At 38.9% G+C, this 27,313-nt stretch overlaps 2 protein-coding genes across 6 annotated transcripts in view; one reads left to right on the forward strand and one right to left on the reverse strand.

The window, feature by feature from the left end:
- LOC122340147 (interferon kappa-like) lies at window positions 1-15,909 on the reverse strand. 2 transcript variants are annotated; one of them, XM_043234003.1, is made up of 6 exons: window positions 15,821-15,909; window positions 1,398-1,459; window positions 1,099-1,167; window positions 755-898; window positions 613-684; window positions 1-501 (listed from the first exon to the last, which is right to left on the reverse strand). In XM_043234003.1, the coding sequence occupies exons 3-6, from the start codon at window positions 1,129-1,131 to the stop codon at window positions 406-408; spliced, it is 345 nt and encodes a 114-aa protein (XP_043089938.1). In that variant the 5' UTR covers window positions 1,132-1,167; window positions 1,398-1,459; window positions 15,821-15,909; the 3' UTR covers window positions 1-405. The 2 variants fall into 2 exon arrangements, with proteins under 2 accessions (XP_043089938.1, XP_043089940.1); XM_043234005.1 differs by lacking the exon at window positions 15,821-15,909 and adding an exon at window positions 5,097-5,447.
- arhgap27l (Rho GTPase activating protein 27, like) overlaps window positions 5,532-27,313 on the forward strand; it is a 23,395-nt gene continuing 1,613 nt past the window's right edge. The window contains exons 1-17 of one of the 4 annotated variants that reach the window (XM_043234000.1): window positions 5,532-5,795; window positions 11,463-12,358; window positions 21,377-21,850; window positions 21,958-22,170; window positions 22,849-22,929; window positions 23,068-23,178; window positions 23,456-23,542; window positions 23,924-23,986; window positions 24,402-24,466; window positions 24,943-25,030; window positions 25,296-25,397; window positions 25,789-25,887; window positions 25,967-26,051; window positions 26,143-26,265; window positions 26,381-26,479; window positions 26,560-26,637; window positions 26,801-26,935. In XM_043234000.1, coding sequence (XP_043089935.1) covers window positions 11,522-12,358; window positions 21,377-21,850; window positions 21,958-22,170; window positions 22,849-22,929; window positions 23,068-23,178; window positions 23,456-23,542; window positions 23,924-23,986; window positions 24,402-24,466; window positions 24,943-25,030; window positions 25,296-25,397; window positions 25,789-25,887; window positions 25,967-26,051; window positions 26,143-26,265; window positions 26,381-26,479; window positions 26,560-26,637; window positions 26,801-26,935 — 2,740 coding nt within the window. In that variant the 5' untranslated portion in view covers window positions 5,532-5,795; window positions 11,463-11,521. Of the gene's footprint in view, window positions 5,796-11,462; window positions 12,359-18,754; window positions 19,131-21,376; window positions 21,851-21,957; window positions 22,171-22,848; window positions 22,930-23,067; window positions 23,179-23,455; window positions 23,543-23,923; window positions 23,987-24,401; window positions 24,467-24,942; window positions 25,031-25,295; window positions 25,398-25,788; window positions 25,888-25,963; window positions 26,052-26,142; window positions 26,266-26,380; window positions 26,480-26,559; window positions 26,638-26,800; window positions 26,936-27,313 lie in introns of those variants that run through there. The other 3 variants (XM_043233999.1, XM_043234001.1, XM_043234002.1) reach the window with 3 other exon arrangements.

Genomic DNA, 27,313 nt, shown 5'->3' on the forward strand with positions numbered 1-27,313 from the left:
TTATGTAAATATTTTATTTTTTTTTGTCAGCATTGGTCAAGAGATAAATTCACATGTAAGAAAGACATTTAGACATCCATTACAATCAACACGTAAACGACACGATTCCTTCATATAATAGCACAGTCCCCGATAAACAGTGGTTTGTATCATAAATGACAACAAAAGCTTATTTGGAACATTTTAGTGTAGCCTAAACCAGTCGTTCTAAAATAAATATGTTTATAAATAGCGTAAGCCCAGAGCCGTTAATAAAGCGGCATATTAACATTCATTCGTCAGGAAATTCATTGATTCGTCTCACTAGAGGATCGACTTCAGTGGAAAATAAAAACTAAATGAAACGAGCGTGTTAATAAATAATAGACAGCGTTTAATTGACCGCGTGGTCTGTGTTAATCTGTGTTAATTTCTTCTTCTGGTTTTTGTCATTTTCGTGAAGTGGTTCATGACGAGCAGGACGTCCTGACGCACGGTCTCCCACGCGCAGCAGCTAAACTCCTGAAAGAAAGAAAAGCCGCGTTCAATCGAAGCCGATCCGAATTAAGAAGGTATGAACACATTCGAAACCTTTTTTTCTTTTTCATCATTTGTTGGGGGGGGGGTTTTCACCTGCTGTGCGAGAAACTGATCGAGTTTCTTGAAGTTCTCGACCAAAGTCTCAAGTTCAGAGCTCACCTGGACCTAGTAAAAAGATAACGATTAGCGTCTAATAACGATTAATTAAACGTAAATTTGACTCGGCCCAACGTACCCCACGTGGTTTGGCTTGTCGGTTGAGGTGTTCCATTAGATCTTGGAAGGCGTCGTTCTTCCAGTGGCAGTGGGTTCTGTTCTTCTTGAAGAGCTCAAAGGTGGAGCTGTAGGATATCTCCAGCGCTCGAGAGATATCTTGTCTCTGGAGAAAGATCAAACATCCGTTAACACAAACGGTGCTGAATATTTCCGGAGATCAACCTCGCAATAACAGAATGACAAAGGGGAACCGGCAAATCGAGTTATCTGCAATTATCTACAGATCTACGGGATAGATAGAAAACGGATCTGCAGGATGTACGGTAAAGTTTCTGTCTTGTATTTGTGTGGTTGCTTATATACCTTTTTGGGAAGATTCGTGAACCGATCAGCCATCGCTTTTTCCACTTCATGCGGGCAAGCTTTTTCTCCCTTTGAGAGATAAAGAGAAATGTTAATGTTTTAACCCATTAAATACTTAGGCTGTTACATATTGGGTCCGCGCTGTTATCTATAAGGTTTAATGAACAATGAAAAATAAGGGAACACGTAACATTCTGAGCACTACGAGCAGGCTCCTATAGTATGTATTTATTAATAAACATAGATAGATAGATAGATAGATAGATAGATAGATAGATAGATAGATAGATAGATCTCACCAGCGCATGCAGAAGTCTAATTGTTGTATAAATTTCTCCTCTCTCCTTCTGATTAAAGCATCCTGCAAATAGGAACGGAGACATGACAATCCACAAAAAACACAGAATAGTTCTCATTGTAGTTTTGTATTGATAATGCAGAGCACCCGTTCAAACGACACGACTACTTGGATACAGACACCATCTTCTGGCAAAGACTCTGGTTATATACTGTCCTCCAAAGAAAAAAAAGGAAGAAAGTACCCCAGTAAATTTGCATTTCCTTCAGCAGGTGACAGCGCGGGAAGCCCAGCGGTATTACAATTGGACGTTTCAGAAGGAGAAAATGAAAGAGTCACGTGCTTTGTCCTGGTGGGCGTTCTCTGCCTCACCTTGAGAACGGGGTGAGATGGATGGGATGGTGCCGGCAACCCGGGACTTTCATCCGCTATCACTGTGCAGACGCACGGCATCACAACTCGTTTATTTACGTTATCCGCAGCCCGTCTTTCTGTCGTGCCTGCTTTTCCGTTATAGACCACGCGCGAAAAAAAAGCATTTTAAAACAGCTGTAGGTAAGCGATGTTGTTTGGGGTGATCTCACCAAACCGTGTGCTGAGCGAAGCGGGTGGTAATTCCTCATTGTTACACACAGCGCTTCACTTTCAGGTTCCACAATGCTCCCGTAGAATCCTTTAACATTTCCACAGGAGCGTTCCTGTGTTATGACGCAACGGAAGATAATATACTGCTTCACTGCGATTTCTTTTGCTTTCTTCCTCCCTACAAGAAGAAACACCGTCCACATAGTAAACTAATAAATAACCAGCGAAAAAGGAAAATGCAAGCAATCTTTGTTAATAGTCTGGAAATTTGTTCCGAAATACCAGTCAAAGTTTCTTAACTAAAAAATGAATAAGTAAATAAAAAGTAGGCTACTCATCATCTTGAAGGGGCAAAAATGTTGTTGCTCTTTCTAATAATATTTATAATGCATAATAATAAATAATGTAGGCTATGAATAAATGTTGGTCTTAATATGATAACCCGTTAAATATGGCAACACATATGGCACATGAAAAAAAAAAAAATATATATAATGTAAAAAATAAATTTATATATATATATATATATATATATATATATATATATATATATATATATATATATATATATATATATATATATATATATAATGTATATGTATATAATGTATATGTAAAAAAATAATTATATATATATAATTGGACAATTGCACTAGTCACTTGCACTGGACATTGCACAGCCACTTTACACTTTACACTTTACACTTTATATCGTATACTTTATATTTATATTCTATACCTTATTTTTATTTTATTTTTTTATATTCTACTTTGCACACTTCTTTTTTTATACATATTTTTTATATTTTATATTTATATATACATTTAAATTTTGTTTTCTATTTTGATGCTGGACGGTTGTAAAGAACATTTCACTGCATGTCGTACCATGTATGTATGTGTATGTGACAAATAAAATTTGAATTTGAATTTGAATATATATATATATATAAACATAAAACATACAGCATGTTGTTATTACGTACTATTTCAGCTTTGAAGTATCATATCCAAAATCCTTCTTTCATTATGCTCGAGTTATTGCTCAGCTCCGCCGGTAGAGGGCAGCGCACAAACGCTACTTTGACGATTAAACAACAACTGCCTTTAAATCCTAGTTCTATTTACACACAAGGTTTGTGCTTACGTGTTTATTAACGTTATTTTCATTTAGTTACACCTATCTACGCGTATTTATAATTATCCTATTTATCTGTTGTATTAACTTTCCTGTAACGCTTTAAAGCTTGGTATAAATTGACACGTAAGAAACAGGTTTAGCATAAAAGATTACAGCCTCCACGTTTGCTTGGTCTAGTTTTTTGCTTACGCCTCAACTCTCTGAATCTATAAAAACTGTTGTGTTCGGGCAGAAGGTAGCCCAATTCAGGCTAATGTTTTGCTAGATTACAAAATCAGTCTGCCTTCAATCTGCCATTCTACCTCAAGTGAACGAAACTGGTATTCGCAGATGCAGATTACTGAGACATGTTGGTACTCGTTGAAGAGTTCAGCAGAGTTGCACACCACCTTTGTGATTTGCCTGTATGTCTCAGTCATAACATATGCACGGTCCGTATGGACATACATAGCAACACTACCTGTCCTCTACTCCGGATTGTCTGGGGCAGGGACACGTGAGTTATCCGCAGGAAATGAGATAGTTTGAGGAAACGTTGTGAACGGGAAAGAGGGGGTTTCCTTCCAGAGGAAGAGGGAGGACAGCCCAGAGAAAGACAGACAGACATTTAAATGTTTATAGGCCTTGACAAATGTCACAGAGCGCTTTCCAATTAATACTAGCTTTTCTAACTGTTTATATAATATATAGCCACATATACTTATTTGGTAATACGTAAATGTAACAAAGGTGCAAAATAATTGGTTTTGGTCGCATAATAAGTAATATATTTTATAATAATACGTACAGAACATTACTTTAAATTGTTTTAGCGTACTAAATACCGCATTCCCACCTATACAAATGACGTTATTTTGTTTGTTTATATGCCACGTGATGTGTAGGATTAGGGTTGCCAGATGGATATGCACGCTAACAACTTTAATTATCAAAACTGCGTATTATATGCACTTGCACCAAAGTCTGTTTTAAGCATATCAGTACCACAGTTTTTCGCTTTATTTGGCATACTACTGTTATTTCCGAGGAATAGAAAATTAACCAACTATTTGCCTGCTGAAAAAAACTGCAGGACCCTGCCCAAAACACAGTATAAAATGAAATGGATGTAATGGTTATAATGGGAGCTGTATTGGTTTTAATGGAAAGTATAATGGTGATGGATGTGACGGATTCTATTGGTGGGTTGAAAAACACAATACGGACTACAAAAAGGGATGTTTATAGTATCATAAGAGAGGCCTAGTCGGAAACACAATCTGCAAATCATTTGACTCATTTAGGTTAGAAAATTTAGAAACCAGCAACGTCTTGATGTAGCATTTAACACAATCCAAGTTTACAACCGTGCTAAATGCACCATGTGACAATACAATGTCCATTATGTGCGCACTAAACAACGATGAGTAACCAGAACGCTATTTTATGGCCTTACCTCAGCTGATTCATCTATTTATTCTAAATAATGTAATATTAACATTTTATTCCAGGACAGCATTCCAAGAGCATGCCCAAATGGAACATCACTGAAAGTACAGAGTCCAAAGCCATCAGTAAGTCTGTCTTGCCCCACCCAGAAAACATGCTTGCTCTTTCTCTGGGGTGGGGCATGTTGTCCTTCTCACAAATGAGGGCGATTACTAACCTCTTGGTTCCAGTTTCACCCTCAGTGCTCAGCACGAGATTTCTTAGTAATTATATTTTGTGGTAGTTCTGTTTAATGCAGCCTGAAAGTGATCAGAGGTTGTGCAAACTGGAAGAGAGAGAAGAAACCACCAGAGCCCAAATGGGTGTGAATCAACCACTGGGTGTTATTCATAGAAACTGCATGGAAAGCTCTTGGAACAGTTGAATGTTTTTCATTCAGCGGTGCACGAGACCAAACGGAATCTCTGTGAGATTCAGGCTAGCCTAAAATACCTCTGCACTGCTCACTAGGACCGGAAAGATGCCAAAAAAAAAAAGTGTACTCACGTGAGTGAACAGCTCTGTTTTCGCAGGTGAGAAAACTATTTTAAGATAGTTCCTGTAAGCTGCAGTCTTGCTCATGTGTTCCTATCTGCTGGGTTTGTTAATTGATTTCACCCACCAACTTTCCGGTGACCTGATTTATTGACGAGGCACAACCACATTTGCAAAAAGCGAGACAGATGCATCTATCTGCTAAAGAACATCATCTCGTCGGAGTTAACGGAGTAATGATTTATTGCTTTTGTGAATTAGGAATTGGTTAATAATTGTGAGGTTTTTCTTCCTACTGATTCAGTTCAACCATACCCTCACCTCTCTCTCTCTCTCTCTCTCTTCCTGTTGCTAACTGTCTCACTCTTCTGAAGCTGTGATGTGTGTGCTGGAACAGGAAATGAATGCAGACAGAGGAGGCAGGCAAGCTGAAACTGGCACAAAGCTGTAGCGTGTATATACACCCGCCCACATACACACGCACTGGCCCTGAGCAACTGTCAGAGCTGGAACTTTGAGCCATAGGTGGAGGAGCGGCGGCGGCGGCGGCGAAGAAGGACTGAAGCCTGTCTAAGACATTAAGCGGATCCGAAGAAGGAAAAGAGATTTAAAGGAAAAAGCAGACCAACAGGAGACGGATCTTACAAATGTAACTTGAAGAAGAGGGAGAAACAAAAACCAAGGTGTGGAGAAGATGGTGTGCCTTAGCAGGTAAACTCTTCTAACTAATAGTACTAATTCGTTTCGTTTAGTTGTATATATTATTGATTCGGTCTTGAGGAATTTAGCTTTTTTTGTTTATTAAATTTTCTCATGAGGTACCTCAGCTACCTTCCTTTTTCCTGTCGTGCTGCATGACAAATAAATAGCAGCTCGTTGCAGTTTACAAAGAAAAGACGAAGTGTGATGTGAGAGTGCAAAATCAGTGCATACTGTCAACGGCACTGGATTTTTTTTTCGCTTTATGTGCCGAATCTGTGATTTTGTTGTGCGCCGACGTCAGAAACTGATCACCACTATCACCGTGAAACATTGATAGAAGATCCTGTGATGCCGGTGTTCAGCTTCATGTGCTCGATGGAAATTGTGAAGAAAGATAAGAGTTGTTTTACTTCTATTTTTCTAGTTACTCGCTTTGAGAAGGATGCGTTTTAGACATTTTTGTTGTTGTGTAAACTGCACAGCGAGTAAGAGCGCTCTTTCTGCATTCCTGAGGTGACGGGGCTGGTGGGTGTGGGTGTGGAGGAAAACTGGAACACCGCAGATCTGGTACAGCTATCCGAGAACACGGCTCTTCTGAAGAGAATCTCATTTCTCCCTCAGGTCTTTGCTGTGCGCACACCTCTGAATAACCTTTCTGATTTTCTGAGGTCGATGCTTTGTGTGGGTTCGAATCTGGAAGCGCTGCAGGTTTTGTTTGGACATTTTAACTGTGCACATCTGGCGAACTAGTCAACTTTAGAACACCCTGTCGTCTACTCACCCGTCTTTCTTTCATCACAAAAGGTGATGCGAAGAGATTTCTGATTCTTTAAAAGGTGATGTGAAGGAAAAATGTCCAGGCGATTTTTTTTTTACAAAAAAAAGTAGATAGATTAGTGGCCTGAATAGAATGAAAAGGCACCGTAAAAGTAGTCCATATGAATTACTCACTATATTTCAAGTGAAATGTTACTATAGCTACACATGCATTAGCCAAAGTCGGCATCAACCGTTCCACGAAGAACCGAAAACATCCATGTTGCCTTTTTATGCACAAAAGGATCTTTGGATTATTAATGCTCTTTAAGCTAAGAACATTTTGTGGGGGACCCAAAACAGTTATTCTATGGTATCCACGCAAACCCCACTTTTAATGTTGTTGAATATCTCCTTTCACCCAGACGATCAAGTTGGAGATCACTGCCATCAGTGCGTGCTTGAATTCCCACACAAGTAGATTTGAACAAAAAACGAGTTAAGGCTGGAATACACTACAAAAATACAGAATAGAACAGATACTGAACAGGCCATCATACATGAAACGACTGAGAATCATTCACTACCAGACATTAAAGTTCTTCCGTTCAAGACAAACCTGCACAGAAATGTGCGTAGTGTTAATAGTAGACGTACGACTGATGAAAATAACGTGTTCTGAAATCGTCTGAAAATATCAAATATTTTTAAATCCTTAAGCCTGAGATAACCTGCACAATTTTCAGCTGTCCCAGATGAAAGACTGGCATCATGAAACAATCGTGGCAAATCAGAAATAGCTGCGATTGTTTCACGTTGCCAGTCTTTCGTTTGGGACAGCTGAACATTGTGCAGTGTGTCTTGGGTTTCAGACTGGATGGAATCAGACTTGGACTTCCAACAAAAAGTGACCATCATACACGACACCACTTTACATGTAATCTGTCAACTCAACTCTGCAGACTGGCTCTGGTTTTCTGAAACAAGTGTCAGCTTATCCAAAATGTAAAATGCTAGTTAAAACTCTAAAAGCTTGGCTTTTGGTCCCATTCCAAAGAGGCACAAAAATGACCTTTTCCTGAACTTTTCCCAGCTGGTGGAATGACCTGCCTTTCTCAGTTTAAGCAGTTGAGTCTTTAGCCATTTTTAAAAATGTCTAAAGACATCACCAGCACTTGACAAATAAACACCAGCACTTATCTAATCTATTCTATTGTATATAAAAAACCTAGCTATGTGTACTGTTCTAGACTAACCGAAACTTATAGCACAATTTTGGGGGTCTGATAACATAACAAGACCGAAGACCTTGCTGAATATACTGTATGTGGCAGAAGATATGAAGTCTATAAATGACCGTGTGCTGCGGTGAGTGAACATATCACATAAAGACCCATTTTCCCCTGCTGTGAACATCCTGTAAGAGAACCAGACAGCACAGCAAGGTCAAAGCAAGCCAGGCTAGAGAAAAACAAGGAGTTTCCGTGTTTAAACAGTGTCTAAATGGGAACGGCCTCCTCCAATTGTTCTACGCTAACAGCCATTTTCAACTAGAAGGACACCCCCTCCCCCCCGAATAGAGCTTGAGCGGATTCCAAGGTGATTCTTTTTTAAAACTCCTCCAACATGATGAATCACGCATTGATGTTTCTCTCATTTTTGCTCCGCTGCTGTTCAACTACTGGCTCCAAAGTTGTCAAACAGGTTCTGGCTCCCTGTTTCAAAGCCGAGCTGAAATACATTAAGTAACCAGTCTGAGATCTAAGCTGCCGTACAGTAATCAGTATGGATATGAATCAAATGAAGCCTATAACTGTGACTTTGGCCACTTCCTTCTTGGATTAAGCAATGTCCTCCCCTTTGGTAGACCACAAGGCTCCTTTCGAGCCATTGCTACCCCTTGGTTTATGAAGCGAGAAGGTTGTCTGGCCTTCCGTTTACTTCCCTATTTAAGAAAGACATGCAAGGGTGGTGTTTCTTCGTCTCGCCTGACTCTCAGGAGACTTGTCTTGACTTGTTAAAAAACATCAGCTGATGTTGTTTTGGCAAGAGGCTGATAAAGTCTACTACAGATTTTTCTCCTTTCATATGGCTAAGAGCCAAACTTGATTTTGCCTTGTTTTTCAATATTAAGGCAATTTCCAGTTTCTAATGGTGTGATGCAGGATCAGGTAAACTAGATATTAACTCCATCTTTCCACATAAATGACAAATCAGCTCGTACAATATAATGGTTTCAATGCACATTATTCCAGTAGTGGCTGTAAGGGTGCAAACTGCTCATAAAGAGGGCTTTACATATCTCACAAATGCATTTTTGAGAGTCTCTTGGACAACTGGTAAAAACTGTCCCGTATGTTTTTTGAATTTGAATGATGATATGCATAAACTAAACACAGATATATTCATCTCAAACAAAGATTTTTAAACAAAAACAACAACAAAAAACCTTCTCATAAAACTACTTCTATCTGTCACTCACTCTCATATATGATAAAGACATCAGGTCGGACAAGAAATTCTGGAGAGGGGCCCATTTATGGTTGGCTTAAGGTAACTATTTACTAAATGATTAAACAAAAGGAAACGCATGATGTGTCAAATATAAAAATAATTCTTTACAAGCCAGTTTTTAGGTCTATTTTGACCAAATTGTGTCTGAAATGTTGCTTATCTCTTAAAAGAGCCACAGAGCATATGCACGTCCGTGGTATCAGTGTTTGAATAGACATAAAAGAACCGCATTTTAGATCCTTGGAGAATTGTTTGATTTGAAGACTCAAGCTTGCTTTGATTTGACAAAACTTCAAACAGCTACTACTGGATGTTTATAAGGAACACGACACTTCAACATGGCAAGAAGCTGCTAGCCAAGTTTTGAAATGTATTTGTACAAGCAAGTATATACTTACATGACCATAAATATAACTGGAACACACACATCTCAAATCAGTTGAAAGCACATTTTTGTTGCTGACAGTGCAGCATGTCTTCCTTTCTCTCTCTCTCTCTTTGTATTAGACATGCAAGAGGAAGGAAGTCCCTTAAAACAGCCACCATGAAATCCAGGCTTTTAAAAAGATCAAGTAAAATAGTGGTGATCAGATAATAAAAAAAACTGTGCAGCAATGCAATATTTACATTAGAACTGACAAAATGCATCTCCAGTTCTTTGGCAATCAGATCAATCAATGTTTTTCACAAAATATCCGATGTCTATATCTCAGATCCAAATTTCTACATAAATAGCTGGCAGCTGATTCCAAATAGCACTTCGATTACTGACGCTATGCTGTTATCTGCCTTTCGTATAACAGTCAACTTCCTTTTCTTTACAGGCAGTAGTCAAACCACATACAAAAGATTAACAAGCGATAGAGGTCGCTGAGCAAACATTAAACTGCTGTTGCGTCAAGGGTGAATCTCTTTAAATACTTTGTAAACAGATACACTGTCAATTAATGTAATCCTTTTCACACATACGTGCTAATTCATGTAATACTAATAATTTTTAAATCTATGTAAAATGAACGTAACTATGACGTGATCTGAATTACTATTACATTCCAAAAATGGTACTGTGGTCTTGAGAGTCTGTGGAGGTCATGCTTGATTGGTTACTTCAGGTCACTGATCAGAACTGGGGCATTTAACCTCAGTTATTGGTGCATATCAGCGCAGTAGATCACCGCCGCCTGCTTTAATTCTCTTAGGTTAAACAACAGCTGTTGACAAAAGGTGTAGGTTAGAGGTCTCCACTGTTAGCTTAAAATGACTCAGAGCTCTTGGAATGTGACACAGATGCAATGACATGACGTGCTTGATTAGATTTAACAGTGACTTCATCATGGCAATGCAATTTGCAAGACTGTTGGAAAATTTTTATTCATTTTTGGACACAGTGTGGAAAAGACAAAAAGGAATTTGATGTTTCTAAAGAAGCAGAGAGTAAGGATGCACCACCGATGCTACCCTCTTGTGACGCCACGCTCTGCTCCCATGCTCTTATAATATAGTTTCTTATAATATAGTTTTCTATAGCTCTTGTAGTTTTGTGGGATTATACATCATTTTGACAATTCATTAAAAAAGTTATCTGTCTTAATGTTAGTTAATGATAATATAGTTGTTTGCCGTTTTTTGAAAAGTCTTACAAAATTATTATATTTTAAAAAATAAAATAATATTATTACAAAATTATTTAATAAAATAATAAGCAATCATTACAAAGCATATTCGGTTTTCGCCCAATTGCGTCCAGAATTTTTCGTGCAGAATTTGCAACCCTAGCAGAAAGTGCTACACAGGTGTCTTTATAAATCCACTGGTGCTCATTGGAAATGAATATAAAATAATATATAAGTAATATATAAAATAATTCAAAGGCACTCATGTGCTAAGATAAAAAGCCTTCAATAAGCCGGTCTTAAATCATTACAAAAATGGTTAAAAGTAGATCTGCGTGTTTCGTCTTCTTCAGGACTCTCATCAATTGCTCAAACAGGTATTCCTAAACTAGTGTTAATCAACGGATCATCAAAGGCAGCTGGGTAATATGTAGGAGTGGCTAAGACTAGCTTCTTAGTGCAAGAAAAAATATAAGAAAAATTAAACATGCAGTTTCTTTTGCTGCTTTTAGTGGCAATTTACAGTTTGTGTCTATTATATATGACAGTTCGTACAACTTTAGATGGCATTGTGCAAGGGGCAGCATGATCTCATTTGGATAGAATCAGGCTTGTTGAGCAAAGTCTGAACAGCTGGACCTGTAGAAAGGTCAGCCAAAGTGCTGTTGTTTTTGCATTTATACGGCAGGTGCTCTTTCCTCATGACTCAAATGTGAGGCAGCAAATAAACAGCAATCCGTGTCTTTTGCTCAAATTGCTTTTTATAATCCTCTCATTTGTTTTCTACCCACAGGAGGGCTTTTCCTGAGCCTTGATTCCAGCTTGATTCCCTCAAGGGGTGAGAAGGGTAAGATGACGTCCTTACACAGTCTGGGCCTGGTCCTCGTGGAGTTTGAGTATGAATACGAGGGCCGGGATGGTCACATGGTGTCCATTAAACCCAACGAGCGCTACATCCTCCTGGCCAAAACAAACGATCATTGGTGGCACGTTTGCAAAGATGAACGAGCCAAGCCATTTTATATCCCTGCTAAATATGTCAAGGAGCTTCCACCCAACATCCCTTCACCTTTAGACTTCAGAGAGCCTTCAGGCCCCGAAGTGAGGCCTGTGGTGCCCGACCTCACGGAAGTCCGCAAATCCGATGAGATGACAATTAGACTTCGCGCCAAAGGGAATTACCACAAGACCGAAAACCGCATGTCGACATTTGGAGTACCTTTGGATTTATACGAGCCCCCCTCTTACAAACACGGCAGTCCTTCGGAGTCCCTCATCTCCCTGAACCCAGTCTCTGCCTCAGACTCTTCGCACCAGAAGAAGAGGATGAGTCAAGCAACCAATCTGCTGTTCGGCTCTCGCACCGAAACGGTGCCTGAGAAGTTTCGAGTGCCTAGCTTCAGCCCAGCTGACCCTCTCCATAAACCTATCCCTGTCAAACCTGTGGAGCTCCCCATCATTAAGAACCTAAACGAGACCAAACCTCACAGGGAGTCCCCCGAGCTGGAATCTCCAATAGAGCCAGAAAGCTCTAGCTCTAGCTCAGAACCACTGCCCTCACCGGACTCAGAGAATATTTATGAATCCATATCGGACCTGAATCTGGACCTGTCGACACTGACTGACCAAGCACCTGCTGGACCGCCAAACCCTCAGACCAACACAACATGCTCAGCTCCAACAATAAAGGTACAGTGTGTACAGCCAAGAATGCATTCTTATTCCTTTCCAGAATTTTCCAGGCAGCTTAAAGAATACATTTAGAGAAACAGAATGTAAACAGAAATTTGACTGCAACACGTGCAGAAGTTAACCCTGAAATGAAATTTACCCCATGATTTATTTACTCTCAAGCCATCCTAGGTGTATTCTTTCAGATGAATGTTATTGGAGTTGGACTCCTGGCGAGTGCTGTCAAATGATTTATGCATCCAAAATAAGTTCTTTAAATAATGTTTGTGTATACTGTGTATATAAATACACACACACACACACACACACACATACGTATGTTTTTTAATATATATATATATATATATATATATATATATATATATATATATATATATATATATATATATATATATATATATATAATAAATGCATGTAATTGAAAATAGTATATATTTTATATATTTATATGTGTGCTTTTAATATATACATAAAAATAAACAGTGCAAACATGTATTACGTAAAGAGAAACTTTTATTTGCAATTTAATGCGGGTTTTTTTTTTTCATTAATCATTTGACAGCACTAGTCCTGGCACTTCCAAGTGATTGGGGGTTGAGATTTTAAAAACCATCCAATAATAAAGTTAATAAAGGATATATTTTGGTGCATTTTTCGTTTAAAAAAAACAAACAAACTGTAAATCAGAGAAAAGCAAAACACTGATCATGAATTAGGAGTGCAAAATGTATAATTTGTAAACAAAAATGTTAAAGGATTTCGATATAAGCCAAGAGGAGGTTTTCCTTTGCTGTGAACAAAATCTGGTTCTCACGAGACTTGCATATTCACCCCCTGGATGTCACTCTATTATGTACTTGAGTATGACATTTAGCAGAAACCATTATTAATGCCCCAATGCCATGTGGAGTTCATGATGAATGGATACACTTCATTGGACTTCAAAATCTGGACCACCATTCACAGAAAGCTTGGAAGAGCCAGGACTATATATATATAACTCTGATTGTGTTGACATATACACCTAGGATGGCTTGTGGTTGAGTAAATCATGGGGTGAACCATCCCTTTAACTAGAAAAGTCAAACTTTGAATTAACAAAGTTAAAGAGTTTTGAAGACCACGTATGACTTACAGATTACAGCCTTACAGGATCTGCTGTAGAAAACGAGAATGCTTGTTTTCAAATCCTCTTTGAAGCGTTGGTTTCTCTTTCAAAATTTCACTGTTCATGTTTCCTAAAACCGTACCTATTTCTGTGCAGACACAACCGATGCTGAAAAGCCGTTGCCTTTCACATGCACTGTAATGTTAATATTTGCCTTTTGACTCGGACGGAGAAAAGAAAGCTAGCTAGAAAGGAATATCGTTGTACTGCAGACATTTGCAGTCCGCTTGTATACAAATGAAGCTCTGTATTGGATTAAATAATGACTTTTGACATTTAAACTTTGTGTGTTTTTGAAACGCGCATTATCTCAGTTTGACAGGATTGGTAAGCAACGGGGCATAAATCCTTTATGAGGGAAAGCGGTAGAACAGGAAGTGTGTGTGAAAGGAAATGTTTGGTTTTTACCAAAGTGGGGCCACTAGGAGGCGCTGTTAGCATGATGCATCAAAGCAAAGCGGTACGTTTTTCGTTAAGAACCGAGACTTGCACACGTTGTCGCGTCTTCTACTTTCACCAACAGAGTTTACAGACAGCCGTGAAGTCAAGAAGTAGTTACTCGGCTGATTCTGGAGCCACATGAAATAAAGCACTGGAAACAATAGGAAATAAAGGAGAGCCGCTTAACAATAAACGCCCTCCTACGTGACATCAGAACAGGACATTACAGCTTTTCCTACAGCAAAGGAAGGATATAGTGTGGAGAAGCGTGCGTTTTAGCCTATGAAACACATCGAGAAACCATGTGTACATAACAGCACGATCGCCTTCAAACTGTATCCAAAGAAAACATAAAAATCCAGTTCTGTTTTAATTAGCGTTCTCTATGTTTGTAATGCACACTTGCCCGTGCCTCACAGGTCATCAGGGCGCCCATCCCTTTTGTGCGTGTGACCAAATTTTTAGAGGTTTGCACACACTGTGCCATAGAGTTCAATTGATAAAAGCTACAGGGCATGTCACGGCAGGGTTAGATTTTCTTTTGTGTCAACCGTCTCTTAAAAGAATACAGAATAGAAACGCTCGCATCTAGCATGAAAGGTTTTCAATCAAATTCAAACCTGAAATATAGGCCTAATGTGTGACTACATTTTTTTTTAATCGTGTTATTTGTTTTGAGAAGGAAGTTTATATTGCATGTACACTTCAAAGGGGAACGCGTTGATCTCCTGGGACCCTGTCAGCACAGATCTCAGGATCCGAGTCAGGCTTCTTGTTGTGGCTCCAAGCCTACTATTGTTAGCACAGATGTTTTCAGCTTCTCGGTTTCATGATCCTGAAGCTTGAAATTCGTCAGAAAGCCAGGGAGTAAGAGAAATAAAACCGAGAGAGAGATTTTCAAATCGCCTCATTCTCTGCTACATTGGTAATTCAAATTGTTTGTCATAAAGCCATTGAAACTCTGTGGGAGGAGAGAGACCGATTAAATTTTTTTCGTACAGAAATAGCTTTCTACAGTAAAGTGATTGTTTCATAACAGAGTACCAGGGAATCTAGTGGTTTACACATCTTCCCGCTCCCTTATACTTTTACCGACACATGATGTTTGCCAACATCACGTTATTTTGTCTTGTTTAAATGTTAAAAGAACTGGACGACCGCAGCCGACTCCGCAGGCCTCGCGGATGCAAGGAGGATCTGTGCAGTTGCACTCTTGTTTGGGAACAGCTAGGAGTTAGTTTGGAAGTGAAGGGGAGAGGCTCAGTGGGAGTAGAGATCTCCGTGCACCTGTATCAGGTTTCAGAGCCATTGTTAGTCTGCTGCAGACAGATGTTTCTCACAAAACCAGCGCTGTATTAAACTTCAAATACATCTTCACGTTCTCGGATGACTTCAGGCCGCTGCATAGTTCGCAGAGGCTACACTTCACGAATCTTTCGATCACTATGAGCAGAATTTTACCGAGTCACTATTACATGCCTTTAAGCCACTGTAATTCTACCTCTTTTTGTCTACTGGCAACAACCAGGCGAAGGTAGGACAGCTGGCCCGATCCTGAGAAAATGCCTCTCAGCCACTAGCACGTTTACAAAACAAAGGAGGAGTTCTTCCCGAAGGCCTCCAAATCTAATTTCAGTGCTTTAAACCCAAACAAGTTCACGTGTCCCCTTGCCCCGTCCCTGAGCGTGACAGACGGCAAGAGCTAAACGGAGGGATACAGTTACAAAGGGTACACCGCTTTCGGTTCACGCTCTTCGCTTTCGCCCCCCGAGAACCACGAAACGCCGCGCGATTGGGAGAGAAAGGGTTAAAACAAAGAAAGCGAGGTGGGTTGCCGCTCCCTAGTTTACCTGCACTGGAGCCGCTTCAGAGAGGCGTACTCGACTCTCTTCTGAGGCGGAACAGGTGAGATTCGCGCGAGACGTCCAGCGGAAATCAAAGACAGGTAATATCACGAATACGTTTACTTTTTTAAAATCGGCTTTTGACGAATAGCGCGGTTTTTATGCGGTTTATAAGAGCGTTTACTGGACCCCGCGACGTTAAGCGGGAATAGTCTGTGTTTATGGGGAATTATGTACCAATCCGGTTTTATTTGTATTGCTCGTTTCGCGGTATTGTTTCTGAGCAGCTTTACAGGTCGCTTAATACCGACACATTTGGTTGCACCTGTAATGTAACTTATAACAGTGATTGAAAAAAACGAGCTTAGACCAGTCCAAACTCTTTTTACTGACCTAGCCTACTTTTATTTAAGATGATCTCTCAGCATTGCTACAGCAGGCTAACCAACCAACCAGCCTGACCAGGCTAGGAGATCAGCTGTTTGTTTTTCCTAAAATTAAAAATTGACAGATCTAAATATAAAGTGAACTTAATGTCCACACCTTGTTTTACCATTATGTCAAGGTTCATTATAGCTCTTAAGTTTGCTGTTAATGATTGCCATACAGTGTAGTTATTATATTTTATTTTTTAAACAGGATAATCAGTATCATATTCATTTTAAATACTACAACAATAATGTAACTAAAACTGTTGAATTCCAGGTTGACGTTTATATTTTTGTGAGTAATAATATTGTAATAATTTCTCCTTTGAACTTGAAATATATTAACATTAATATTAAACCTTACTTGGTTACAGAAGAGCTTTTGTGTGCTCTAGACCAGGGCCTGTATTCATAAAACATTTTATCTTACCATTCCTAAATTCACGTAAAAGTTTTCAGCTAAGATTTTTCGCTTATAACCACAAAGCTGTTAAGACAAACTGTTACTAAGGAATAGAGAGAAGTCTTAAGAGTATGGGCGGGTTGAGCTATGAATGATGTCAGCGCGCTTACTAATTACGTACACCGTGATTGGCTGAGAGGAGTCGCTGTCAGAGGTTTATTCATAGAAATACTGCAGAGGGCCATATTCACATAATTGTCAGCCTGTATGGTTCTCGTAAAAAAACAAACCAATAAATGTGTGTGTATATATAATGTGTGTGTGTGTGTGTAAAAAGCATTTTAATTAAGAGTAGAATAATCAGGGCTGATAGTAAGACAAATTTAAAGTTAGCAAATTTAGAAACTAGTTTTAGCACTAAAACACTGTAGTAAAAATGGTGGGACATGCCCACTATTTTTAAGATTTTGTCCTAAATCAGTAAATTACAAACTACTTTTAGCATGCTTCATAAATACGGCCCATGATTTATTGTGTTTTGCATTTGAGGTAAATCTATCATTTAAATGATTAATTTGAGCATCAAATTATTTAAGACCGTCTTGACCTCTCAGTATAGTGGAGTTTCTTGAATAAGGACTTATCTGATTAAACTGCATGCAGACCTTTCCGACTATTTCCCTGCACTTTTTATTTGTGATTTACAATTCAAATTTATAAATTCTGCCTCTTTTCATATGACTGTTGTACAATTACAATATAATTAAGCCAAAACCTGTGAGATGCATGCAGATGTTTAAATTTAGCATGATGTCTTCAAAACATTAGACCATATTTTGACCCACGATCAACCTTCTGAATCACTAATATTTGTGGCATCTAGTTTAATGCAAATATTTTAACATTTTAATCAGACTCATTTAGATATACTTTTAAACCTAAGTGGTTTGTTTGTGCAACACTGGTTTAAGTGTTCCTGGTTTCTGTTATTGTTTGCGTTGAATAAGGAAGAACTGTCTGTAAATTCAGAGATCAGGAATGGGGTCAGAATACTCTGGAATGGCACGCCATAAGACTTTTGAAACTATGGGCCATGTAAATGATTGATCAAACAGCATAGTGTGCATAAATTTTTGGCAGTTTACTGTAGTTCGTGGGTTGAAATGAAAACTATTTGAATTACCCTAAGGGTTTTGATTGATTGTTATTTCGAAATGGTTTCAAACAAAGTTTTTGAAATAATTTTTTTTTTAAAACACGAAGTCAGCTCTGGACACGGCTTCATTTGTTGGGCAGCGCTTTTTTGGTCTGTGTGTCCGTGTGTTAAGTTGAAACGAGATGGCATGAAACTCATATGCAGTTTCCTTGACACCAGTGCTGGTAGAACTTTTTCGATTAAAAATTCATATACGTTGCTTGCCTGAGTTTAATTTAATTTGGGGGTTTAGAACATCCCTAAAATATGCTTAATAACAATGATTTGAGCGAGACTGTACCTGTTGTGTTTTCTTTTTAAACCTCCCAAGCCTAATTGCAATACGTTTCCATTGTATGAAATACCGATCGGCACGCTGGGTCACCTTTAAAGTGCAATCAGGTGCGTTTCTAAAAGAGCTTTTGAGGTTTTATTTGAATCGCAAAGCTTTGGCCTTTTAATCTAGACGTGCCGCTTGATTTGGTTACACTAGAGTTCACCCAGTTCTTCGCGCACAGCTTGTTCAGCAGGAAAAAGGAAGTAAGGAGAGAGATGACATTTGTGATTTAAGTTTGCAAGCGCTACTTCCTATATTCGACTGATGGGACTTTTTCGTACACCAAAGGTTATTGCATTAAGCTAAAAGCGATAACCTTAAAGTCTTCGGTTTTACTTCAAGTTCTTGCTTGTTGTTCCGTGTAACCTTTTTTGACAGATCGCAGGATGTTTACCGAGCCAATGATTATGTTTGTTTATTTTAATTAGCATTACTCCACCTCAAGAGGAAATGATCGTTTAACGTGAGTCCCTCCACCCACGCCAGTTAGTTTGTGTTCCCAGTTGAGCTTCGTGTTTTGCGCACACATATATACGTGCTGGACCCTCAGGAGATCTCCTATAGCCTTCCTCTCAAATAATCTGATGTACCCCTTCCCTAAAGCCTGATTTTTATTTTTTTTTTTTGTAAATTCCCAATATCCGTGATTCCCTGTGCTTACTGTATGTCAGCTGGTACTGTACCGTTAGCCAGAACAGGAGCTGCGTTGTAGTTCACCGGATCTTCTGGAGTTTTGAAACTTTCGCTCCTTTCATGTGGAACCATATGTGGTCAGAACGCAATAGTTAAGTTTTGACGGGACTCCTGCTCTTGTGTTTTTTTTGTTTGTTTGTTTTTTTTCTTTTAATGATATTAGCTTTTATCAGACTGCTCGGATGGAAGTAAAAGAGGTGATTCTTAAGGCTCGCCGTGCGCTTATGCCGAGGCTGCAGACCTTTCTGAGGTTTCGTAAGGTAAGCGGTAAACAAGGTAGCATTGTCAGGCTGAGACTGGGGTTTGTGGGAATGCTGTGACAGATAGGTTATCGAGGACTAAGTCCATCAGTGCTTGTCAGATTACCCTGCTATTGTTTGCTTTACTCAAAAGCTTTCCACAGTCTTGAAATGAATCATCAATAAATTGTTTGTTAATAGGTCATGCATTTATAGATCCTGTATAAGAGATTTTGAATTGCAATATGGCCTATCTGCAGTTAATGCAAATCTGATACGTTTGATCTGGGAGATTTTTTTATTTTTTTTTTTTCTTGAAACCCTACCAAACGCCGTGGGGTGCTGTTTGACTATTATTTTAAAAATGTTTTCTGACCTTGAGAGCTCACGTAGCTTATTTGTACTCTGCATGGTTTTAGTGAACCGAAAACGTATTAAAAATGCCGTTTATTTAAAGCACTTGAAATCTACACATTATCGTAATATATTTACGGAGAGAGAATTGTTTTTAAACCTTAAATAAACTTTTAAAATGAAGTTGTTCTGTTTGCTGCATTAAGCCGATTTGATTAATTTTAGATGATTGTGATGTGCTTGGGTTCTTTTTTTTTAGCTGATGCATGCTACACAGATTATTGTGTGTCAGGCTCCTCTCTCAAATGTAGATTGTGCAGCGGAAACCTCTGCCTCTGCCCGTGGTGTTTTGATCTCGGCTTCCCTTCCCCAGAGAGTGCGCTGTGGAAAACACATTATCTGGATGCTTCCTCATTTTGGAAGAACGTGGTATCTAGAGAAACTTTCACTTGGCCTTTTCATTAGGACGATCTGTTGTTCGTGTTATTCACAACTTTTCGACGAACTTCCTCAGATGCGCAGGGATCCAGTCTTCTGGCCTGCTTTTTGTGACCGTGCCGCGATAGTTCTAACGCAAATGAAATTATGACACCTTCATGATGGTTGAAACACTAATTCAGTTATTTTTAACTAGAGGAGTTTGCATGCAGAATGTCCAGGGTGTGCTTTATAAACAACTGGTGACTTTATCAATCTGTATTCTTGTATTATTTGTATTCTTAACTTTTAAATATGTTTTAAGCAAGATTATTTATTTTTTTTAATGTTTTGGGCAAACTTTCCAATTAAGTGAAGAGACCTGTTCTAGTTTATTAAAATTCCACCGAAGAACTCTATAACGGGACAAAGAGTGAAGGCCTGAAGATGAAAGCTGGCAAGATATTTGATTCCACATAAACGTCCTTGTGTTTTCCTGAATCGAGGGAGCGGTTCCAGCAGGATTCTCTTCCCATAGCTCTTTGATTTCATCAGGTTTCTATAGACCTTTGTTCAGATGAATAATGGAAGTTCTTGCATGAGACACAGACAGATACACTCCTCACTTTGACTGGATGTCATGTCAGTGCCATGCTCCCTGTGATGTGGTCCGTTTAATTGTATGTGTCCATTTAAAGCTTAATATTTACTTGGTTGTCAGTACTTACATAACAGAAATCCAGAAGTCCAATGAAATGAAAGCATTGCACTTTATGGTATTTGCTGCAAAATTGGTTGAACCGGTCAAACTAAGTTATTTTAGAGCTTTACAAATTAGCGCATAGCACCCTTTTCTGACAGAAATGATTATTTTGATTTAGAAAGGTGTTTTTTTTTTTTTTTTTTTTTTTTTTTAACAAGTGAAATTTCATCTTTAATTTAATTAACTAGTGCTCTCAAACACTTAATCACAATTTTTTGCATCCAAAATATGTATTTGTGTATGTGTGTGCTGTGTATATTTATTGTGTGTGTGTGTGTGTGTGTGTGTGTGTAAAATCACACACATTCAGTATATATTTGAAAGCATTTACATGTGTATGTACTTTTATATATTTATAATATTATATTTATATATCTATATACGTAAACATTTATCTTTTATATATCTATATTTAATGTAAACATTTGTGTGTGTGTATATATATATATATATATATATATATATATATATATATATATATATATATATATATATATATATATATATATATATACACATAATAAAATACACAGTACACACTCATGTAAATAATATACAGCACTAATAATATACAGTGCTTGATAAATATTTAAAGCACTTAAATTTAATTTGTTATAATGTTTTGACCTTGAGGGTCATCAGATGGTGATCTTTGTATGAAATTTATTTCTGTGGAAGCTTCCATTTATACCCCACAACATGATCTTTTTTTTTTTTTTTTTTGTCTCATCAGACAGAGAATGACCCCACCACAGCAGTGTACGCCAACGTTACTGACCTGAAGAAGACCGTTTCTCGCCCTTCAAACTCCTCTACTTCATCTTGCTCGTCGCCCGGCATCTGTCTCAGTCCTGCTCCGGACTCCAGCTCCCCACCCAACTCGGCCGGATGGCAGGTCCATACTGACCACGACAGCGGTAAAGAGTACTACTACCACCCTGCCACAGGACAGAGCAGTTGGTCTGATCCGCGCAGCCCCCCGGCGGGAGCAGGTATGGAGTCTGTGACCTCCCCGGTACCTGTGTCCACCCCGTCCTCCGCACACTCGCTGGGCTCTGACTGGGAGCAGCTTTTGGATGAGACCACCGGCAGACATTACTATTATAATCACGCTTTGAAGCAAACCTCTTGGACTGCCCCGGAGCCATTCCCTCCTCCGTCTTCTACAGATAAGGCACACAGTCATGGCAAGGAGCCAAACGGGCCGGTGAGATTTCACCTGCCTCTCCACACTTTATCTAAAAAGATTAGATTAGTAAAGTAACAACAGTATAATTGAATTACATTTTTTTTGTGCACTGTTTGCTTTCACAGCCACCTCTTCCAGAGGAGGACTACCCAACAAATCAGCGTGAGGATTCCCATATTTCTATTCAGCTCCCTAAGGATTTTCAGTTGCCCCAAATCAAGCGTGCCATCATCCCCAGGGCTGTTGTGGACATGCATAAAGACGTCCCTGTGGGCTGGACTCACTCTGTAGGGGCAGATGGAAAATCTGTCTACACGAATGAACTCACACATGAACAGGTAATGAAAGTTCATCACAACACACACACACACACACACAGACACACACACAAAGATACACAAGGAGTACTAATGAATGTACTACAATGATCTTACACCATGCTGGTAAAAGACACGGAAGAAAACCTAAAAAGACGCTTGATTAAGGTCCTAAAATAATGTTTTATTTATTCAGTATCACTTTTGTTTTAATAGCGCAAAGTGTAATCCTCAATCAACTTTTTCGGTTGTTGTTATTAAAGCAATATATCATTAGTATATGTAAGAGCCCTCTTTGATTTTGTATATGTCAACACAGATTTAGCAGAATTACAGCTATGGGTTTTGTATGTATTAGTGCCCCCTGATGGTGACTTTATGATTCTGCAATTGTGTGCAACGCAATAAAAACGAGGACGTTGTTTATTAATCAGATCAGCTCCACACATAATGATCTGCAGACATTTTCTGCAGCATGTTTAAAAAGTAGCTGGGGTTGCTACTGTCTTATTGCAAGCTAAAAGTGAAATCAAAATAACCAACATATTTAATAAATAAGCATGCTAGAGGCAAGTAATTTACAAAAAAGTTGTTCTGTGGTAGGTTTACATTTTCCACATTGCATATGCTTATTTGATTCTTTCAAATGAATCGCTTGATGCATAAACCAAAAGTAATATTTTCGTCTCCCTAACGCAGTGGATCCAGTCTAAGGATGAAAAGGGGAAGATGTATTACTACTTAAAAGATGGATCTAAATGTCAGTGGACCCTTCCAGAGGTCTGTTCATGATTTTGTTTGGACGTTTAAGTTTCTGTATTTCGTTTTTGGTCAAAAATATTTTTGCATTTTTTACAATTGCATGTGTCACTCGAACTCTGTATAAACTCATAAGACCTTCACTGACTCTGTGTAAAGGCTTCAGTCCCGCCGGGTCAGCCGATCAATGGAAACGGGACAGACCAAGACGCTCAACCTGTTTTGAACAACTGGAGACAATCCCAGTTCAGCGCATCTCAGGAAGACCTGGTGAGTTTCAGGTCCCCGTTCCTTGTAAATCATTATCACTTATTTGACTAGTGAACCCTTATAGAGGTCAGCGAGAGCTAGACCTAAACCAAACGGTTTCAGTAAAATCGTGTGAAGCGATGCCCTCTCGATGGAATATCTCACACGAGAGAGAACATTCTCATCTATTTTTACAACAGTGACCGCAACAGAAAGGAAGGAAACATCTGGTACCACCTCACCATTTTCCGCCAGCTAATATTCATTCATTTCTCTCTCTCTTGTTTTCCTCCTGCAGAAATTTTCCCCCTCACACAGGCGGATCGCCTCTGACAATGCCAGTGATGCATCAAGTTCAGGGAATTCACCAGAATCTCAGCATTACGTATGTAACATGACCTCTGTTATTTCCAGGCCTCAGTGGAGCGTTTAGCTCATGTCATTTCGCTCACCAAAACTCATTCGTGTGTAACAGTCTCATTCTTATTTTATTGTCATTTTGTTCTCATTCATGTCAAGATCCCCTAATCGAATGCTTTTTCACGCATCAGCTAAAACTAATTATAAACCGATGTTTAAGGTCACGGTAATAAAAAGGTGTTTTCAAGTCTCAACTAGACGATTTCCTGCCTTTATCAGGTTTTTATAATGTACAGATTAACTAGCTGTTTATCAGAAAATATGCAATGTAATGCGATTTGCTCTACAAAAATGAAAAGGAGTCCAAGAATTGGTGAGAACCCAAGGTTTTGTTCCCTTTCTCAAGGATAAAAAGTTAATGCGGCGGAGGAACCTGTCCAGTCACAGCACAGATTCCCATTCTCATCATGTGCGTCCTGAGCTTGTTTATAAGGGCCTGTTGTCTGCATTGGGCTCCAAAACTAACATTCCATGCGTTGGATGAAAACTAACATCGCTGTTTGTTGTCCAGTGACTGGAAACTAATTTTGCTTCATTTTAAAAATGCATTTCTTTCATCAGTAGCTGTGTATAGTGTTGTTTTGTGGCATGCTGTTCCATCGTTCATTTAACATTCTACCAACAAACCTGCACTAACTCGTTTTAATTCTAATTTTTTTTTTTTTGTTGCATTTACATCACTCATCTCTATTTATTTGTCATTTTTGTTTGTCTCTTTTATTTTTAAATTATGTGTGTGTGTGTGTGTGTGTGTGTGCGTGTTTATTTATTTTCTTAAAATAAATCCCTCTAACATTCGACCACTTGTCTTTTGCGTTCATCAGTCATCACTGGAGAAGGCTGGGATTCTCAACAAGACCAAAGTGGCTGAGAATGGAAAAAGGCTCAGGTGGGGCGTTAATTTGACAACGTTTATCTGTGGTTAAACGGTACAGTCATACTTGGAGCATTAATAGACAAAAGCATGTAAATTAGTCATCTGTCTAGTTTTTACTGCAGGGATTCCCATACTTTCTGGTCAGACAAACCCATTTAATGTAAAACGTTTACCTCTTGAGATTTTAAGTAAATATATTAATAATGTGACGGTATTCACAGGTTTTTCAACACATATACATATTTAATTTTATAACTTAATTGCATTGCATTACATTTTTTTCTATTTGTTTTTATTATTAGCTTTTTAATCACCTGCAGTTACCTTGAAAATCATGATTTGGAAAACTTGCACTTTTAGCTAATGGTAGTTTCCCTTTTATATGTTCCTCATATTCTGAGAATAGGGTAAGATTAGAAAGGTCTTTGATCTTTAAAGTGTTTTAACAGGTGTCTCTACTCTGAAATGGCTGCTGTTGTCTTTTTCAGGAAGAACTGGGCGCAGTCGTGGACCGTTCTCCATGATGGCATACTCACTTTCCACAAAGACCCTAAATTTACACCTGCTGGGATGTCTGTAAGTTTACTATGTAATTTGGGATGTATAAAAGACCGTTAACATATCAGTTTGAAATAAACTGAAGGAGAGTGGGACAGAGTTCTCATATTAGTCAATATGTATGTATGTGTGTGTGTGTGTGTGTATAGATGTATATGTGTGTATATGTATATGTATGTACAACATGGATTTTGAGAAATTGCATACAGTTGTACGTGTCAATGAAGTCTACTAAAGACAACAAATTTAAAATAAACTGATGGCCTGTGGTTGACTCCCGCAGACCAAGAGCAATCAGATCGTCCCAGAGTACACAGTGGAACTGAAAGGAGCGACTTTATCATGGGCGTCTAAAGAAAAATCAAGCAAGAAGAATGTTCTGGAGGTGAGCACGGTGACTCGGTACAGTCAAAATAAATAAAGAAAGGACTTATTACATTGCTTTTCCAGGAATTAAGACTGAATTTGTTTCTGAGTTCACATATGCTCCGCTGCGATCGTTTTAGTCGTTGGCAAGCGTTACCGGTGACCTTTTGTTTTGGCAATATAACACAAATGCTGCCAGGACTCCAGCACTAGTAGCAACATGTGTTGCAGTTAAGGGAGTGGTGAAGCTGATGTTATCTTATGCACAAATATTTGAATATTTATTACCTTGACATGGATTGATACCAGTAATTGTTGGCTTTGCCCTCAGAGATTTTCTCGTTAGCATATATCAGTTCGTATTTTTTATTTTTTTTTTTACCTGCAATACTTTCCATGTCACTGAGCAGCTCAAGACACGTCACGGCTCTGAGTATCTGATACAGTACGACACAGACAGCATCATACACGACTGGCACAAGATCATTCTGGACACCATCAGAGGGCTGGTGAGTGACACAAACGGCGTAACGGCAAAACACGAAACCGCGTTCGCTCTTAATATCATCTCGCGGTCTCTCACAGCAGGACCACGGCCACTACTCGGAGGACGAAGCGGAAGATATCCCGGAAAAATCTCCGTCGCCTGCAGATAAAGAGAGGAAGAGTGAACGTCAGTAACCGAATCGGACGCACATCAAGCACATTGCTCTCGCTAATCGTTTCATTCAGCATTTTTGTGTTTTTATACATCCTTCTCCCAGCAACAAGACTGAGTTCTTCAAGTAGCATAGACATCGAGCAGGGCCGTGTTCGCACCAAGCTGCGCAAGTTCCTCCAGCGGCCGCCCACCCTGCAGTCAGTCAAAGAGAAGGGCTACATTAAAGGTTAATGTCGCTGTGATTTAAGTGCAGTCCATAAATATCGAAGACCCTCGTTCAAAGTCTTGTGGATTATATTCACAGTGAATCCTATCGACTTTCGGTTTCTCGTTGTTTACAGAGAACGTGTTTGGCTGCCACCTGGACACCCTCTGTCATCGGGAAAACACAACCGTGCCCAAGTTTGTGGAAAAATGCATCAGATCTGTTGAGAAAAGGGGTACGCGTTCACTTTGGTGTCCGTTTACTAGTTCGTAAGAAAAGTTATCTAAAGTGTCAGATTCTGTTTACCTGGTGCAGGTCTGAAAATAGATGGAATCTACAGAGTGAGCGGGAACCTGGCTGTCATCCAGAAGCTGCGCTATAAAGCTGATCATGGTAAAGTTGAAATTAAAAGAGCTTATAGTTTGTTTTTGCTGTTTGAATGGTAAAAAGCTCTAAACATATAAATAGTGTTAATATTAGTGGTTGCTGCTGTGAAAATCACACATGCAAGTGTTTTATTGGCTATATAAAACTGTATGTTCCTTTCTCTCTGTAGAAGAGCATCTGGATCTGGAGGACGGTCAGTGGGAAGAGATCCATGTGATCACAGGAGCTCTGAAGCTTTTCCTGCGGGAGCTTCCTGAGCCTCTTTTCCCCTTCAGCTTTTTTGATCGGTTCATCGCTGCCATTCGTGAGTGTTTCTGTTCTGTCCCGAGAACAAAATCAGTGCGTTTTTTTCGTTCACCTCAAAACTGTAAATCATTTGCCATTTATTCTCTCAGTCGTTTCAAACCCTTACAAGTTCTTCTTTTTTCTTTTGAGCACAATTTAAAGATATTTTGTAGAATGTTGACAACCAAACAATTTCTGGTAGCCAATGATTTTAGTTTCAGTCCATTTTTTTTTTTTTTTCCAGTGGCTACCTGCATCCTCGTTTACAAACATTCTTCAAATGATCATATTTTGTGTTCACTAAAAAAAGAAACTCATACAGGTTTGGAACAACTTGATAGCGAGTAAATGAGATTTTATGGGTGGAATATGCCTTTTAAAATTTAAAAAACCAAAA

The sequence above is a fragment of the Puntigrus tetrazona genome, chromosome 3 (genome assembly GCF_018831695.1).
Source record: "Puntigrus tetrazona isolate hp1 chromosome 3, ASM1883169v1, whole genome shotgun sequence".
NCBI lineage: Eukaryota > Metazoa > Chordata > Actinopteri > Cypriniformes > Cyprinidae > Puntigrus > Puntigrus tetrazona.